This window comes from Mus caroli, chromosome 11 (assembly GCF_900094665.2).
Source record: "Mus caroli chromosome 11, CAROLI_EIJ_v1.1, whole genome shotgun sequence".
Lineage (NCBI taxonomy): Eukaryota > Metazoa > Chordata > Mammalia > Rodentia > Muridae > Mus > Mus caroli.
Window position 1 is genome coordinate 75,517,070 of NC_034580.1, and position 14,671 is coordinate 75,531,740.

Below are 14,671 nucleotides of genomic sequence, written 5' to 3' on the forward strand. Positions count from 1 at the left end.
CCCCCCCCCCCGACACCATGCTGCTTTAGAGTGAGTTTTCTTGGAATAGGCTCTCTTCTGTCATAACTGTTTCCATAACAATGTCTCCTTGTCCTGGGAGTTTCCTCAACCTTTATAAACCACATACTATCTTAAATCTGCTTTCTAATTTGTTTATAGCCTCAGCAGACACACTAACTGATTATGTTGGGATAAATGTGAAGCAGTGGCCGTAAGAATAATACAGTAATTTCTTTTATTGTTCGGACTGAATTACATGACATTTGGATTGGTAGTAACGAAAGAACCATGAGGGATCTCTCATTGTTGACAAAGCTAGGACCTGGAAAAGCAGAGGATCACTCCTAGCCTTGAAATAAGGCCGGATGCTAATTTCACCTTCTATGAAAAAGATGCTTTAATTTGTCCTTGTGGAGGAAAACAATATATTCACATCGGCCCGAACCAAGCTCGGTGATAAGTATGATTAAACATTTTGTATATTTAAAAGTTGTCTTTTACCTACAAAAATAAAATTTTACCTCTTGAAATGATTCACCAGGACTCCAACAAGTTCTCCAATACGACTCTCATGGGTTGGCTGTTTGCTGAAGAGGCAGACAATGAGGTCTTTGTTGTCTTTTGTATGGAACACTACAAGTTGGTCCTTTCCATTGGAGACACTCAGACCAGTCAACTGCAAGGAGGGAACACACAGAAGGCTATTAGGGTATCTCCTGGAAGGATGAATTAAATCAGGCCATAGCAACGATGGTGACGACTTTAACTTTTATCAAGCTTCATGGAATAAGGAGACAAAAGAAAACAATAAAAGTAAGAAATGAACGTGTTTGGAAATCAAGGTAACAAAATGATGATTCTTTCAGAAAATGAATAAAACTGACAAGCTTCTAGCTTAAGAGACAGAAATGGGGAGACATTATTGCCAGGACTAGGAACACAAGGGGGCTCTCAGTACAGACCACAGTGACACCGAATAGAAGAAGGGATTATTTGAACAACTCTAGGTACAACTGAGTTCAGCAACTTAGACTAAACAATTCCTTGGAAGCACAGGCTACTAAATCCCTCTCTCCTCCAAAGAGCCTGATTGATCTGTGTCTATTGAAGAAATTAAATCTCCTAAAAATTTTAAGAGAGATTCCAGGCCCAGATGATTTCGTTAGTGAATTGTACCACCCATCTAAAGAAATTCCATAAATTCTCCATATCTCTTCTAGGAAATAGAAGGGAACATATTTAACTCATTTTAAGAATCATCATTCTGACACCAAAAATAGATAGCACAAGAAAATAATAAACTGATGCCCGCTATGAACTTGGATATAAAACCATTAGCAAACTAAATCCAATGACATATTTGAAAAATACACAATGAAACAAAAATAAAACAAAACAAAAAAACCCAAAGAAATAAAATACCTGTCCCTTCAATGACTTTTTAAAAGCTAAAATATTTAGAAATCTAACAAAGTGTGTGTATAGGGCCTATATATTGAAAACTATTAAATACTGATAAAGTCAAATTACAATACAAATGAAAAAAAAAGACCCTAAAGATGAAGAGAAAATACATTTAGAGACTGGAAAACTCAGTACTGTTTGGATGTCAATTTTCTATAAACTGATTTATAGATGTAAGACAGTCTCAGACAAAATGTTTTGGTTAAATATCAAAAAGCTGCTTCTGCCGTGTACGTGGGAAGGCGAGGGAGCTAGAACAGCCGCAGCAGTTTTGAAAAAGAAAAGCAAGGTCGGAAGACTTGCGTCGTTGAATTTCATGATAGCTATAAAGCTGAAGTCACCAGGACAACGTAAATGTGAAGAAATGAAAATGAAGATCAGAAATACAGCCACAGAGCTATGACCTGTGTGTCGGCCACAGAGGTGCAAATGTGACTCAGCAGAGGAAGGCAATCTGACAACCTGGGGTAGCTGGGCATCTATTTTCTAACAGAAACAAGTGTTTATTCAAGCCACAGCCCTCACAACTCAATCCAAAGTGGACCAGAGGTCTAAATATAAAACGTTAACTCTCAAACTTCTAGACAAAAACTAATGATAAGAAATTACTGCACCAAAGAAGGCAACGGCATGGCAAGTGAACATGAAATGGTGTTAATGTTCTTAGCAATTTAGAAGATACAAATAAAAATCATAATGAGATACAGACCACAAACCTGCCTGAAAAAAATCCAGAATACAGACATAAACACAGACACACCGACAGACACATAACCACACCCCGACAAAACCTCAAACCTTTGTTAATACAAAATTTATATACATGATTATTTGTAGTAGCCCTGTGATGACTCCAGTGAATATAATCAAATGCCTATCAGCAGGTGCTGGACAAACAAACCAAGAGACAGCTATAAGCAATCCTCAGTCATGAGAAAGAACAAACTGATGGTGCAGATTAGTCTATAACAAGCATAAACAGCAAAGGTGTTACGTTGAGTGTAAGCAGTCAGTCACACACATGATTTCAGTTGTACTCACAATTCTAATATGATGGAGCCACTGTGTGTCCTGACCATGGCAGTGTTTACTACAATGGGTTAAGACTCTCAGACCTGGATACCAGCTTTAAGCATGAAAGCCAATTTTATTACATTCAAATTAAAAATTACAGCTCTCTGACCATTTTGTTCCCAAGGCATCCTACTTTGGGCAACAAAGCAGACATTAGAGTCATCTCTCATCTTGGGCATTTCCCACTGCAGGCAATACTGATGTGCCACCCTCTCACTGCCACTGGTGCCACCAGTGAGCAAGCAACCAGCAGGGACCAGGCAGCTGCAGGACAGTGCATGTGCTGGCACCAGGGCTGGATCTCAGGGGAGTCAGTACAGTCAGGTTCTGGAGACTGTCCAAGCACAGGGGAAGACTCCTCAGTTGTAGATCTGGAAGGCTAGGGAGAACCACCCATTTTACAGAGGAGGAAAGCAGGGTTCAAGGTGCTCAGGGACCAGAGACCAGAAGTCAGGCTACTAATTGATCACACTTGCGGGTTTTTTTTTCCTATCATACCCAGTTTAAATTTTTTTTTTTTTAAGATTTATTTATTTATTACATGTAAGTACACTGTAGCTGTCTTCAGACACTCCAGAAGAGGGCGCCAGATCTCGTTGTGGATGGTTGTGAGCCACCATGTGGTTGCTGGGATTTGAACTCTGGACCTTCGGAAGAGCAGTCGGGTGCTCTTACCCACTGAGCCATCTCACCAGCCCTAAATTTTTCTATTTGCTTCTATTTTCTCCTTCCTTCCTTCCTTCCTTCCTTCCTTCCTTCCTTCCTTCCTTCCTTCCTTCCTTCCTTCCTTCCTTCCTTCCTTCCTTCCTTCCTCCCTCCCTCCCTCCCTCCCTCCCTCTCTTCTCTTCCTTCCTCCCTCCCTCTCTTCTCTGTCTGTCTGTCTGTCTGTCTGCCTGTCTGTCTGTCTGTCTCTCCCTCTCTCTCTCTCTTTCTCTTTTTCTTTCTTCCTATTTCTTTGTTTTTCTTTCTGTGCTGGGGATTCAACTCAGTGCCTTCAGCATGCTAGCAAATACTCTACCACAGAGCTACACACCCAGCCATATCACATGAAACTTTCCCAAATACCACATAAATGAATGTAAGATTCATAAATTGTACTCCTGTGAAAATGCCTTCATATGAGGTGAGTTCTCAGTAGATTTTATTTGCTTATTTATGAGTGTGGACACCCACCGGCCACACAGTTCACGTGTGGAGGTCAGAAGTCACCGGGTGGGAGATGGATCTCGCCTTCCACGGTGTGTATCTCAGGGATAGTGCTCAGGCATCAGGCTTGGTGGCCAGTGCCTTTCCCCACGGAGCCATCCCACCATGCTCTGGTTGTGGTGCAGTTTAACGATTGTCAGGTCACTGTTTAATGGAGAGCAGGGAAAACAGTTAAATCATTGGAAATCACTTGCTAACTTTTGTACAAATGGGCTGTCTGAGGCTAGGGGTAAGACAGGCAGTACAGCAATTTCTCTGCTACTTAGACATATTGCACCCAGATGATTAAATTAAAAATATCATTTTCATTTGAAAAATATTTTATGCCTATGATGCCTTGCTCTCATTTGATTACTTTATTTGTGAAATCCAAAATTGAATTTATGCAGCACTTCACAGGAAAGCTTGATTAAAACCTAATAAAATGAGATCGGGAACAGCAGTAACCGCTAGCACTTTCCAGGAGCCATTAGCTACAGGGGCTGGCAAGAGCAGCTGAGGCAGCAGGCTGCTGTGGCCCCCACTTGTGCTCACACAGAGGACCACTTCCCAGAATGCCCTTCCTTCCTCATCAGAGCCCACCCCCACCCCCACCTCCTTCCCTATCTTTCTCTGAGAAGGGGCACTGCATCTGCTGCGAGTGCAAATGAGTTCTCTCGGTGTGTATTTAGGTTTTACTGTGTGCCTAGTCCTGGTTCTCAAGAGAGACAGACAGAAGCACTGAGCTTGCTCCACTACACAAGGAAAGATGAGGTCCCTCTTTCTGGAGGCAGACAAACTGTTCTGGGAGGCTGCATGGTGAGTAGGAGGGCTGTGGGTTGAGAGGGATCTGTCTGTGAAGTCCACTTCAGTCATGACATCTCAGATGCCCATTCAATTTCCTGGGGCTCAACCTCCTCTGGCCTCTGTGGCCAGTGGCATGGAATTCTTCTGTATTCTTCTGCCTCAGAGCCTTCCAAATGCTGGGATTACAGGTGCTATCAGGACTGGATGATAATTCTTATATGACTTAGAATGCTCTATTACACAGAGAAATGTGGAAGCCATCCTGATTATTTTACTTAATTCTGATAGCAAGATTTGATGTTTCATCTTCTCTCTCTCTTATGGGCTTCTATGAGTACCCCCCACACCCGGCAATCTGATGTGAATATCATGAGTACAAATGGAAAAATCCAAAATAATCAACAAGTTGAATTCACAACTGAAAGGACAGCTTGTGTTAGGAAAACATTAGTAAAGCTCAGTGGATTAGGAGGCCACATCTTCCTGCTCTCTGCATGATTTATGCTTGGCTTACTAGAGGGGCATTCCTTGAGGTCAGACTGGATAGCTTTCAATTCTTTAAGGCAAGCATACAATTCTGATATGCATTATTTTAATTTTATAATACCTCATGTATACAAATGACACCCCTTTCTACAGCAAGTGGCAGGGCTCACTTGTATTTATTACTGGCTCATCATTTTTATTGGTCTAGCTTTTCCTAACTACTTAATAATCTTTGGCAATAAAGTGCTGTAGAGAGAGGAGAAAACACATTTTGCCCCCTTGGAATTAAAGGATGAAAGGCCTCAGATCTGGATGACCATGGAGAACTCTACCTGGATCTTTTAATATAACCAAACCAAAAAGATTGTGTGTGTATGTGTGTATCCACGACACATACACATAGGTGCCTTTGGAGTTCAGAAGAGAATCTCTTGGAGCTGGAGTTACAGGTAGGTGCAAAATACTTTATGGGGGGTGCTGGGAACAGAAATTGGGTCCTCTGGAAGAGCAGTATGCATTCTTAGCCTCTGAGCCATCCCTCTAGTCAGTAATGTGATTTTTTGAGACAAGAGTTTCTCTGTATAGCCCTGGCTGTCCTGGAACTCACTTTGTAGACCAGGCTTCCCTCGAACTCTGAAATCTGCCTGCCTCTGCCTCCTGAGTGCTGGGATTAAAGGCGTGCGCCACCATGCCCGGCTCAGTAATATGATTTTGAATTGATATCTATATCTTATTTATCTTTATAAATAACAGGTAAAAGAAGTAATGAACAGAAAATTAGAAATATAACCCCACTCTTATACAACTTGAATTAACGGTTCAGCAGGATTTTTAAAAATTGAGGTGTAGGGGATGAAGAGGTGGCTCATCAGGTGAGAGCTCTGGCTGCTCTTCTAGAGGACCACGACGGCTCAGAACGCTCTGTGACTCCAGTCCCAGAGCATCCAATGCCTTCTTCTGGCCTCCAAGGGTACTGCATGCATATGGTGCATAGACTTACATGCAGGCAAAGACCCATACTCATTAAAAAAAAAAAATTAGGCATCTAACCGCTGGTAGGAATGTAAATGTATTGCTATCATAGAAATCAACATGGAGATTCCCCAAAAAAACAAAAGAGAGCTACTAAATAATTCAGCAACAGCACTCCAGGCATACAGCTGAAGGAAGGAAACATAACAGAGCGTTGCACACTCATGTCCACAGCAGCCAAGCTGAGGAGCCAGCCCAGATTCCTATCAACAGACGGATGGGTTAAAAGGTGGCATATGTACTCAGTGGAATTTTGCTTAGCAGAAAGAAAAAAGGATGTTATGTCTCTTTGAGAAACGTGATCAGGCCTGGAGATGATTATGCTAAGTAAGGCAGACTAAAAAAGACAAAGGTTGCACGTTTCCTCTTATATATAGAATCATAGATTTCTCCCATATGTGGAATCTAGATATATATGATATGAAAATTGCAGGGGACTAGTCAGGAAACAAGGGGAGTATGGGAGGGAGAGGGGAAGACGGAGAGGAGAGTGGCGAGTGAATATTCTCAAAGCACATGATACATACGTCTGAAAATGCCAGAAAAAGCGTATTTTGTATGTTTGGTATGTTCTAAAGCTGAAGTACAAGTTACAGTATAATTTGCATGTGTGTTGTATGTAACATTTATTAACATTCACAGATCCCCAAGCATACAGATGGGCAATGCTGACACTAACACTGAGACAGGAGACACACCTGCACACCACCAGAGTACTCTCCTGGCTGCTTTTTTCCAGTTTTTCAGTTTTAGCTCCAGATCTGCATAAAACTGTATTTTGGGGGACTTTGGGGATTTCAGTATCTTGAGAGTAGGTGGGTGGGCGTGAAACAGTCTCACTCTGCCATGCAGCCAAACTCGAACCTGCAGCAGTCCTCCTCCAGTGCACAGAGCACTGGATTACAGATGCTCTAGCTGCTGTGCCCAACTGTAAAAACTCTATGGGCCACAGGACGATTACTGTTGAACCCAGGGGTCCACTGTAGTAATAGTGAACTATTTGCCCTATCCTTGATTTACATGGGCATATACTACCAGACTGAGAATTAAAAAAAAAAAATTATTGATCTTCAGAGGGCCTGGTAGACCCTGTCTCAAAATAAAACCACAAACAAACAAATAAATGCAAGCCTGGGAATGTAGTTTGGCGGGAGAGTGCTTGCTTAGCATATGTAAGGCCATGTGTCCAATCTTTACTACAGAAAAATAAGCACCCGCATGGGAAAGCTAACTTAATATATTTGTATTAGTTGTTTGAGAATTTATAAAACATATTTTAATCATCTTTACCCTCACTTCTCTTCTGATCGCTGTCTACTCTTCTCTGCTTCAGCTCCTCTTTCTTTTTGTAAAAGTTATCCACTGAGTCCAATTTGTGCTGACCATATACTCGTAGGTATGGGGCCATCCACTGCACAGCATCAACCTAGCAGGCGACACACCCTTAAAGACTGTCTCTCCTTCCCCTAGAAGCTGTGAGACTCTGTAAATCACTCTTCAGTTAGGGTGGGGGTTCACAGTGCTCCTCCCTCTGGGCTAGAATGCTGACCACAGCTGTATAAGTTCCCGAGTACAGCAGTCCTCTCTCATCTAGGAGACACGGCTTTGCTCTGGTCCTCCTTGACCTCTGGGTCTTACAGTCTTTCCGCTTCCTCTTCTATAGTGTTCCCAGCCGGGGCAGGGGGTGATGTCCCACCTGTGGCTGAGCACACCACTAACTGGTATTCTCTGCATTTTCACTGGTTCTGAGTTTCTTGCTAGCTACTACTGCACAAGGAAACATCAGATGAGTTCTGAGAGCTACGCTAATCTACAACAAATTCTAATCTTTAAAGGTGATTATGCTGGTGAACTTAAAAAGAGGCTATTTAAATTCTTATAGCAACAGAATATAGCTTCTCCTTTTCCCCCACGATTACCTTTGACCTCAGTGTGCCATGCAGTGGCTGAGCACTTGGCTTGCACTCTTGAGTCCCTGGGTTCAAACACTCACAACCACCAAAAGTGCATGAAGGTAGCTTGAAATGTAAGCTTGTTGGTTGCTGTAGCCGGTAGGGGTCATAGTCTGCTGAGGGTCACTGTAACTGTCATTTTGCTTGTCTGTTTTCCTTCACATTCCCCTTTCTGTTGTGTCCTTACACCTCAACTTGATTGTACCCCCATGTGCATGTCAGACAAAACCGTGCGTCCTAGAAATAACAGCTGTAAAATGCAGAATTTTAAAAATGAGCTCCAAAAAGCCACAGATGTTTGAAGCATGTGACTCATAGGCAAAGGCTCAGTGCTTTATGACAAGAGACTAAACAACATGATAGGCTGGGTCACAGTAACAAATTCTCCCCTCGGGGACCACAGAGAACTTCCTGGGAGGAGACCACTGTGTCTCGATTCCCTTTGTGGGGGGTTGGGGAAGTGATTTACTCTGTGGTCCTCTCAGCGGAGGACCTCTTCTCTCAGCTGGCTACAGCCCTCTCAGCACATATCCCAGAAGACCACAGGAACTTGGGCACGTCCGCCCTCCAGAGAGATGTAGGTGTGGCTGAAGTCCAAGGGGCCATGGAATTTCTCCAGGTCCTGCTTGTCTGCTGAAATATACACTGTCTCCTGAATTTCCCATTCTCTACTTCATTTCTTCAGCTTGACTACAGGGCTATAATAATTATGCTCTTTTGATCTCAGCAAATTGATTTGGCTCCTTCTCAATGGAGAACGCTCTGTTCATTCTGTCTTCCCATCGACACTTGGAAGCCAGTTGGGCTGGCTCTTCACAGGATTCCGTGTAATCTCCCTCTCCCTCAACCCCCACTCTTTCCTCCTTTTCTCCTCGCACTCTGCCCTCTTGCTCCAGCCTTCTTGTCTCAATAAGATTTAAATCCCAAGCTTACTGGTACTGTTTCCATCATGGACATATCACACTGCTTAGGATAAGTGAGAGTTTATCTTCTTGTAAACAACAAAATACTCGTGCCCCAAGCTGACTGTCCCCTAGGTTACCATGTTGAGAGGATGCCAAGTCTTACAGAGCACAGACATTCTGGGTCAGCAATATTGGTATTGGGCCAGACAAACTCTAGGGCTTCAGTGTTTCACACCCATTGTTTATCCTAGTCTTTTTGCTATTGTAATAGCATGATATCACAGCATCACAGGCAAGGCAAATGATGAGGAAACAAGGTTTACTGTGGCATACAACTCTGGTACATCATTTAGGGGAATATGTAGAAACACCCTTCTTGCTAATATCTTGTAGAGTATGTGTGAATTCTTAGGTCTCTCTTTCTTCCAATACAGCCACCAGTTTTCAACAAGGGCTCTATCCTGAAGACCTTATCCAGTGATAATCGCGTCCTAAAGGCCCCACCTCCAGCCACATACTTTAAGTTTCCAGCCTTGTAGATAGTCACCACAGGGGTCCAGTTCCCATCAAGTGGGTCTCAGTGCACAGAAGTTGCTGAGAAGCAGCCTTGGCATTACCCAGCTGAGGCCCAAGGCACCATGCAGCAGAGGTGAACAGGCCTCACTGACCTTTCCAAACCCAGCCCACAGAGTCTCTGAGCATCATAAGATGGTGATTTAATTATTTATTTCTCCTGGGTCTGGGTTGCTTTGTTACTTAGCAACAGTCACTGCAATAAAAATCTGGAGAGAAGAGGGGATGGCCACTGTAACAGCCTTAACACAGTTGGCATAGGCTTTGGGATGTGAGTAGGAGGTGGAAGAGAAGCCTCCTGGGGGACTCAGGGATGAGTTTCTAGGAGGTGTGAAGTGAAGGAAGCTAGGAAGGGAAGAAAAACAACCTCAGAGCAGTATAAAAGGCATTGTGGTTATGAAGGGGTGGTAATGTGACCACACTGGTCTCAGTGAGGTGGTGGGGACAGAGAATGCACCTAGCACGTGTCATGGTCCAGATAAGGAGGTTTTAGATAGAGTGAAGGGAATGCTGGCTGGCTTTCTGCTATGAAAAAATGTGAGAGGAAAGAGGAGACCCAAATAAAGAACTGTTCATCTTTCATGCAGTATTTAGAGGAAATATAAAGAAGTCCGCAACTGCTGGGCTTCAAAATACAACTGTTCCTTATTCTCAGCTTCGCCAGATGGCAAATGATTCTTCAATTAAGAAATGGTTTCAGGGCAATGGATCAAATCCAGAGGAGGATTGTAAGATCCATTGTCGCAACCTCGGAAACATCTAAAGCATTGCTTCAAAGAGTCTTCCAGACATGAAAGATGCTGTAAAGATCTTCAGGGCATGCCTTGTGAATTCTCTCTATTGACACCAGGGTTCTAAGAGTCTCAAGGACCCTGTCACAGCAGCATAAGGCGTTCAAACATGGAGCAGTTAGTTTAGCAGATTCCTGGCTGTGTTCCTCTCCCTCTAACAGAGAAGACCATGCGCGGTGGCTCCATCTAGATTCACAGGGGTGGGTTTAGATTTCAGACAGCACTAAAGGAACAGAAGTCACATAATGTCTGAACCCCTCCTTTCTGTGGGAAGTAGTAGGTTATGAAGGCAAGCTGCAAACACAGATGGCCAGGGGTGATGAGCCTCCCAAACACTCCCTTTCAAATGGGGGTCCATGGAGGCTACTCCATCATAGTCCATGAACAAACAACTTGTTTAGTTCACTGATCTTAAGATGGAAGGGATGCTACCTAGGGAGTGCAACCTGAACTCAATTAAATGATTACCATCTTGGTTTTTGACCTTGAAACCTTATACCATCAGGGGACAAAACTTTGGGGGAATCTCAGGAGGGAAAGCACACATTTATTTACACACATACACACTCTTTCTCACATTCACACACACACTTGGTTCTGAGTGCTGAGCCATAGGTATAGCAGGCAGGTGCTATGTCATGTACCTATATGGAACGACAGTATCAATTTCACGCTTTTAAAAAATGGAGTGCTGGGCATTCAACCAGAGAAATGCGTGCTTGCATGCTGTCTTTTTGAGACAGGGTTTTTCTGTGTACCCCAGGCTGTGCAGGAACTCACTCTGTAGACCAGGCTAGCCTCAAACTCAGAGATCCACCTGCTTCTGCCTGCCTCTTGAGTGCTGAGATTAAAGTCATGCACCACCACTGCCTGGCAACATTCTAAACAGAGAAATCTGAGGTTGTTTTTGTTGTTGTTGTTGTTTGTTTGTTTTGCAGAGGGTAGCTTGTGGGGAATTTCAAACATGATCCCAAATTCTTTACCGCTATTCCCATTGAATTGCTCTTCCTTTTGTTTGAGGGCTATGCTATGAAGTGCCTTTACCTAATAAATGCACCAACACGAGGCTGAGGGCCTTTTTATATAGACAATGCAGTTCCCTGAGTGCCTCATATGAAGACCACAGCCTGGAGTGGTAGCACCAGTCTGTAATACAAGAAGTCAGGAGGCTGAGGCAGGAGGAGAAGGAGAAGGAGAAGGAGGAGGAGGAGGAGGAGGAGGAGGAGGAGGAGGAGGAGAAGAAGAAGAAGAAGAAGAAGAAGAAGAAGNGAGGAGGAGGAGGAGGAGGAGGAGGAGGAGGAGGAGAAGAAGAAGAAGAAGAAGAAGAAGAAGAAGAAGAAGAAGAAGAAGAAGAAGAAAGAGATAAAGGAGGAAGGAGAAAGGAGGGAGGAAGGAGAAAGGAGGAAGGAAGGAAGGAAGGAAGGAGGAGGAGGAGGAGGAGGAGGAAGAAGAAGAAGAAGAAGAAGAAGAAGAAGAAGAAGAAAGAGAGAGAGAGGGAGAGAGAGAGAGAGAGAGAGAGAGAGAGAGAGAGAGAGCGAGCGCAGAAACTTGCAGATCTCCATGCTTAGAGAAGCTAAGTATCTCGAGGCTTTGGAGACATTCCAGTTGCCATCTTCACACTTACGGCAAGTGCTGACCACTAGGTGAGCCTCCCAATGACTTGAGTCCCTAGCCTCTGAGATACTGGAGATCCTGGACCCTGAGGAACAGAGATTCACCATCTGCTTTGTTAGATTCCTGACTCAAGAAATGAGAACCATAAGATGTCTTGCTTCTATGTTTGAGATAGTTAATTTTTTTTAAAAGACTGTTTCATTATGTAGCCTCTGTTGATCTGGAACTCACTTTGTAAACCATGCAGGACTTAGACTCAAAAGAGATCAAGTTGCCTCTGCCTCCTGAGTGCTGAAATGTATTGCATTTTAATTAATTTACTCTGTGTGTGTGTGTCTATGTGGAGGTGAGAGGAAAACCTATGGCCCTATGGGTTCTAAAGACTGAACTCAGGCTGTCAGTTTTGGCAGCTGACACCTTTACTTGCTGAGACAGCCCAGGATAATTTATTATTCATCAATTGTAACCAAAACATGTGTGGTGGTTTGAATAGGTATGGCTCCCATAGATTCATGCATGCGAATGCTTGGTCATAGGAAGTGGCATGATCAGAAGGCACTGGCCTTGCTGAAGAAAGAGTGTCACTATGAGGGGTGGGCTGTGAGGTCTCTTTTGCTCAAGCTACACTGAGTGTGGCACACAGTTTCCTTCTGCTGCCTGTGCATCAAGATGTAGAGCTTTAAGTTCCTTCTCCAAGTCTGCCTGGCCACTACCATGCTTCCTACTATAACAATAATGTACTGAACCTCTGAAACTGTAAGCCAGACCCAATTAAATGTTTTCCTTTATAAGAATTGCCATAGTCATGGTGTCTCTTCACAGCAGTAAACCCTAAGATAAATGGACCCTTTTTGATGGGGGGAGATGTTTAGAACTGAACCCAGGATCTTGTCATGCTAAGTACATGTTTAATCTTTGAGAGCTACACTTCAGCTCCAATAAAGACATACTCATTTTATAAATATATCGTGGGGGCTGGAGAGATGGCTCAGTGGTTAAGAGCACTGACTGCTCTTCTGGAGGTCCTGAGTTCAAATCCCAGCAACCACATGGTGGCTTACAACCATCTGTAACAAGACCTGATTCCCTCTTCTGGTATCTAAAGACAGCTACAGTGTACTTACATATAGTAAATAAAATAAATCTTTAAAAAAATATATTGTGGAAAGAATACCTAGTTGTACCTAAGACTCAATTCCCTAATAAACAAACAAACAAAAAAATCCTCTTGACAAATTATATTTTAAATGTGATTGGAGGGGGAGGCTCTATATTGGAAATGCTTTCTACCTAAATTAAACAGAACCAAGTAATTATTTTACTCTTTTAGGAATTAAGCATCATAGTGATGAAAATTAATTAGTGTGTTTTAAAACAGATGCATCTAAGGGATGCTGAAGTCCCCAGGACCACACTCTTGGGCAATGTTCTCCAAGTACTATACCAATATATATATAAACCATCTGGCATTTTAATGGTGAAAAAAAAACCCTATTATACAAAATATGGGCCTTGGGCAATTTAAAAATGTAGTCTTAAAACCAATAGAACTGATTTTATACACAAGTGCTTGCTAAGAATCTAGTAGTTCTGATCAATATTATTCAAGTCAACGAAACTAATTATAATCGGCCGATTAAAGGGCTAATTTACATCACTGTCTGCCAAGGGCTTTCCACTTTTGATTATAACTCCTTGATGTAACCCTCCAAAAGAACTGTTCTGCAAGGTTCCAGCCTTCATCCATCTCACCACATGGAATAGATGACAACTTGGATTCTTCGAAATATTTCACACATCCTGACAGAGGTCAAGGGCACCATCAAGAAGAATGTTTACAGCCTATACGTCATCCTTGTTGCAAATGAACTGCATACTTTAGAAATGAAATATACACTCATCCAGAGGATGGCACAGTCTGAGCTGGCCTGCCAGTGAGTGGCCCCTCTGTTAGTCCTCGGGTCCCTTTCCTCGTGTGGGAAGGGCCTTATTTATAGGACCACACTGAGCTCTTTCCATGTCAAATTCCTTAGGAGAAGGCAGTTAGAATCTAGGGGCTCTTGGGAGATTATCTTCTTCTTGATGAAATCCTCACACAGGACACTGCTCTAGAACACCTGGCACTTTGAGTATGGAAGCTTATCTTATAACTTGGAATTTAGCAAAATAGTTCCACGGAAAACTGGAATTTTAATTTCAAAAAGGCTGCTCTGGGGAAATAGCTCTAGAAAGCACTTCAATAAGATTTTAAAGCCGAGCCATCCAGTGGGAGTCAAGCTGTATCCGGAGTGTCTCTACGCTCGGCTTTCAGAGCTTGCAGCCATCAGCACGCCTGCCTATGGCAGATGGGCTCTCTTTAATTACCGCCTCAGATTTATTGTTGTGGGTTTGGGAATCATATAATCAAACTCTCCACAAGGGTACATGAAGCAAGACGGATGGCCCAAGTGGGCACTTCTTTAGAACAAGCATGCAAAGCTAAGTGCTTAAGTCCTGTCACATCTGTTTTGACTCTTCAAACTTACAATCTGACTGTGGCTCACTTGGGCCAGTGGTTCCCATTAGGAGCACTGGGCATGTTCTGATTGGTTTCAGTTGGGAAGCCTCCCAAGTGATTCTAATCGTATAAAACCACTGATTTAGGTGAAGCTACTAAATAATTGGGTCTTAGATAGTCAAATTATTATTTTACAAAGATAATTGTTTTACTAATTGAATCTAGTTTAAAAAATTATTTTAAATGTATTTTTCCTCTCTCTTAAAATATCAACTTAATTAAGTTGCTTTC

General features: G+C 42.9%; 1 protein-coding gene across 1 annotated transcript in view; it reads right to left on the reverse strand.

The window, feature by feature from the left end:
* Myo1d (myosin ID) overlaps positions 1-14,671 on the reverse strand; it is a 297,401-nt gene that overhangs the window by 74,529 nt on the left and 208,201 nt on the right. Inside the window, exon 21 of the mRNA XM_021176177.1 lies at positions 522-676. Within this exon, the coding sequence (XP_021031836.1) occupies positions 522-676 (155 nt within the window). The remainder of the gene's footprint in view (positions 1-521; positions 677-14,671) is intronic.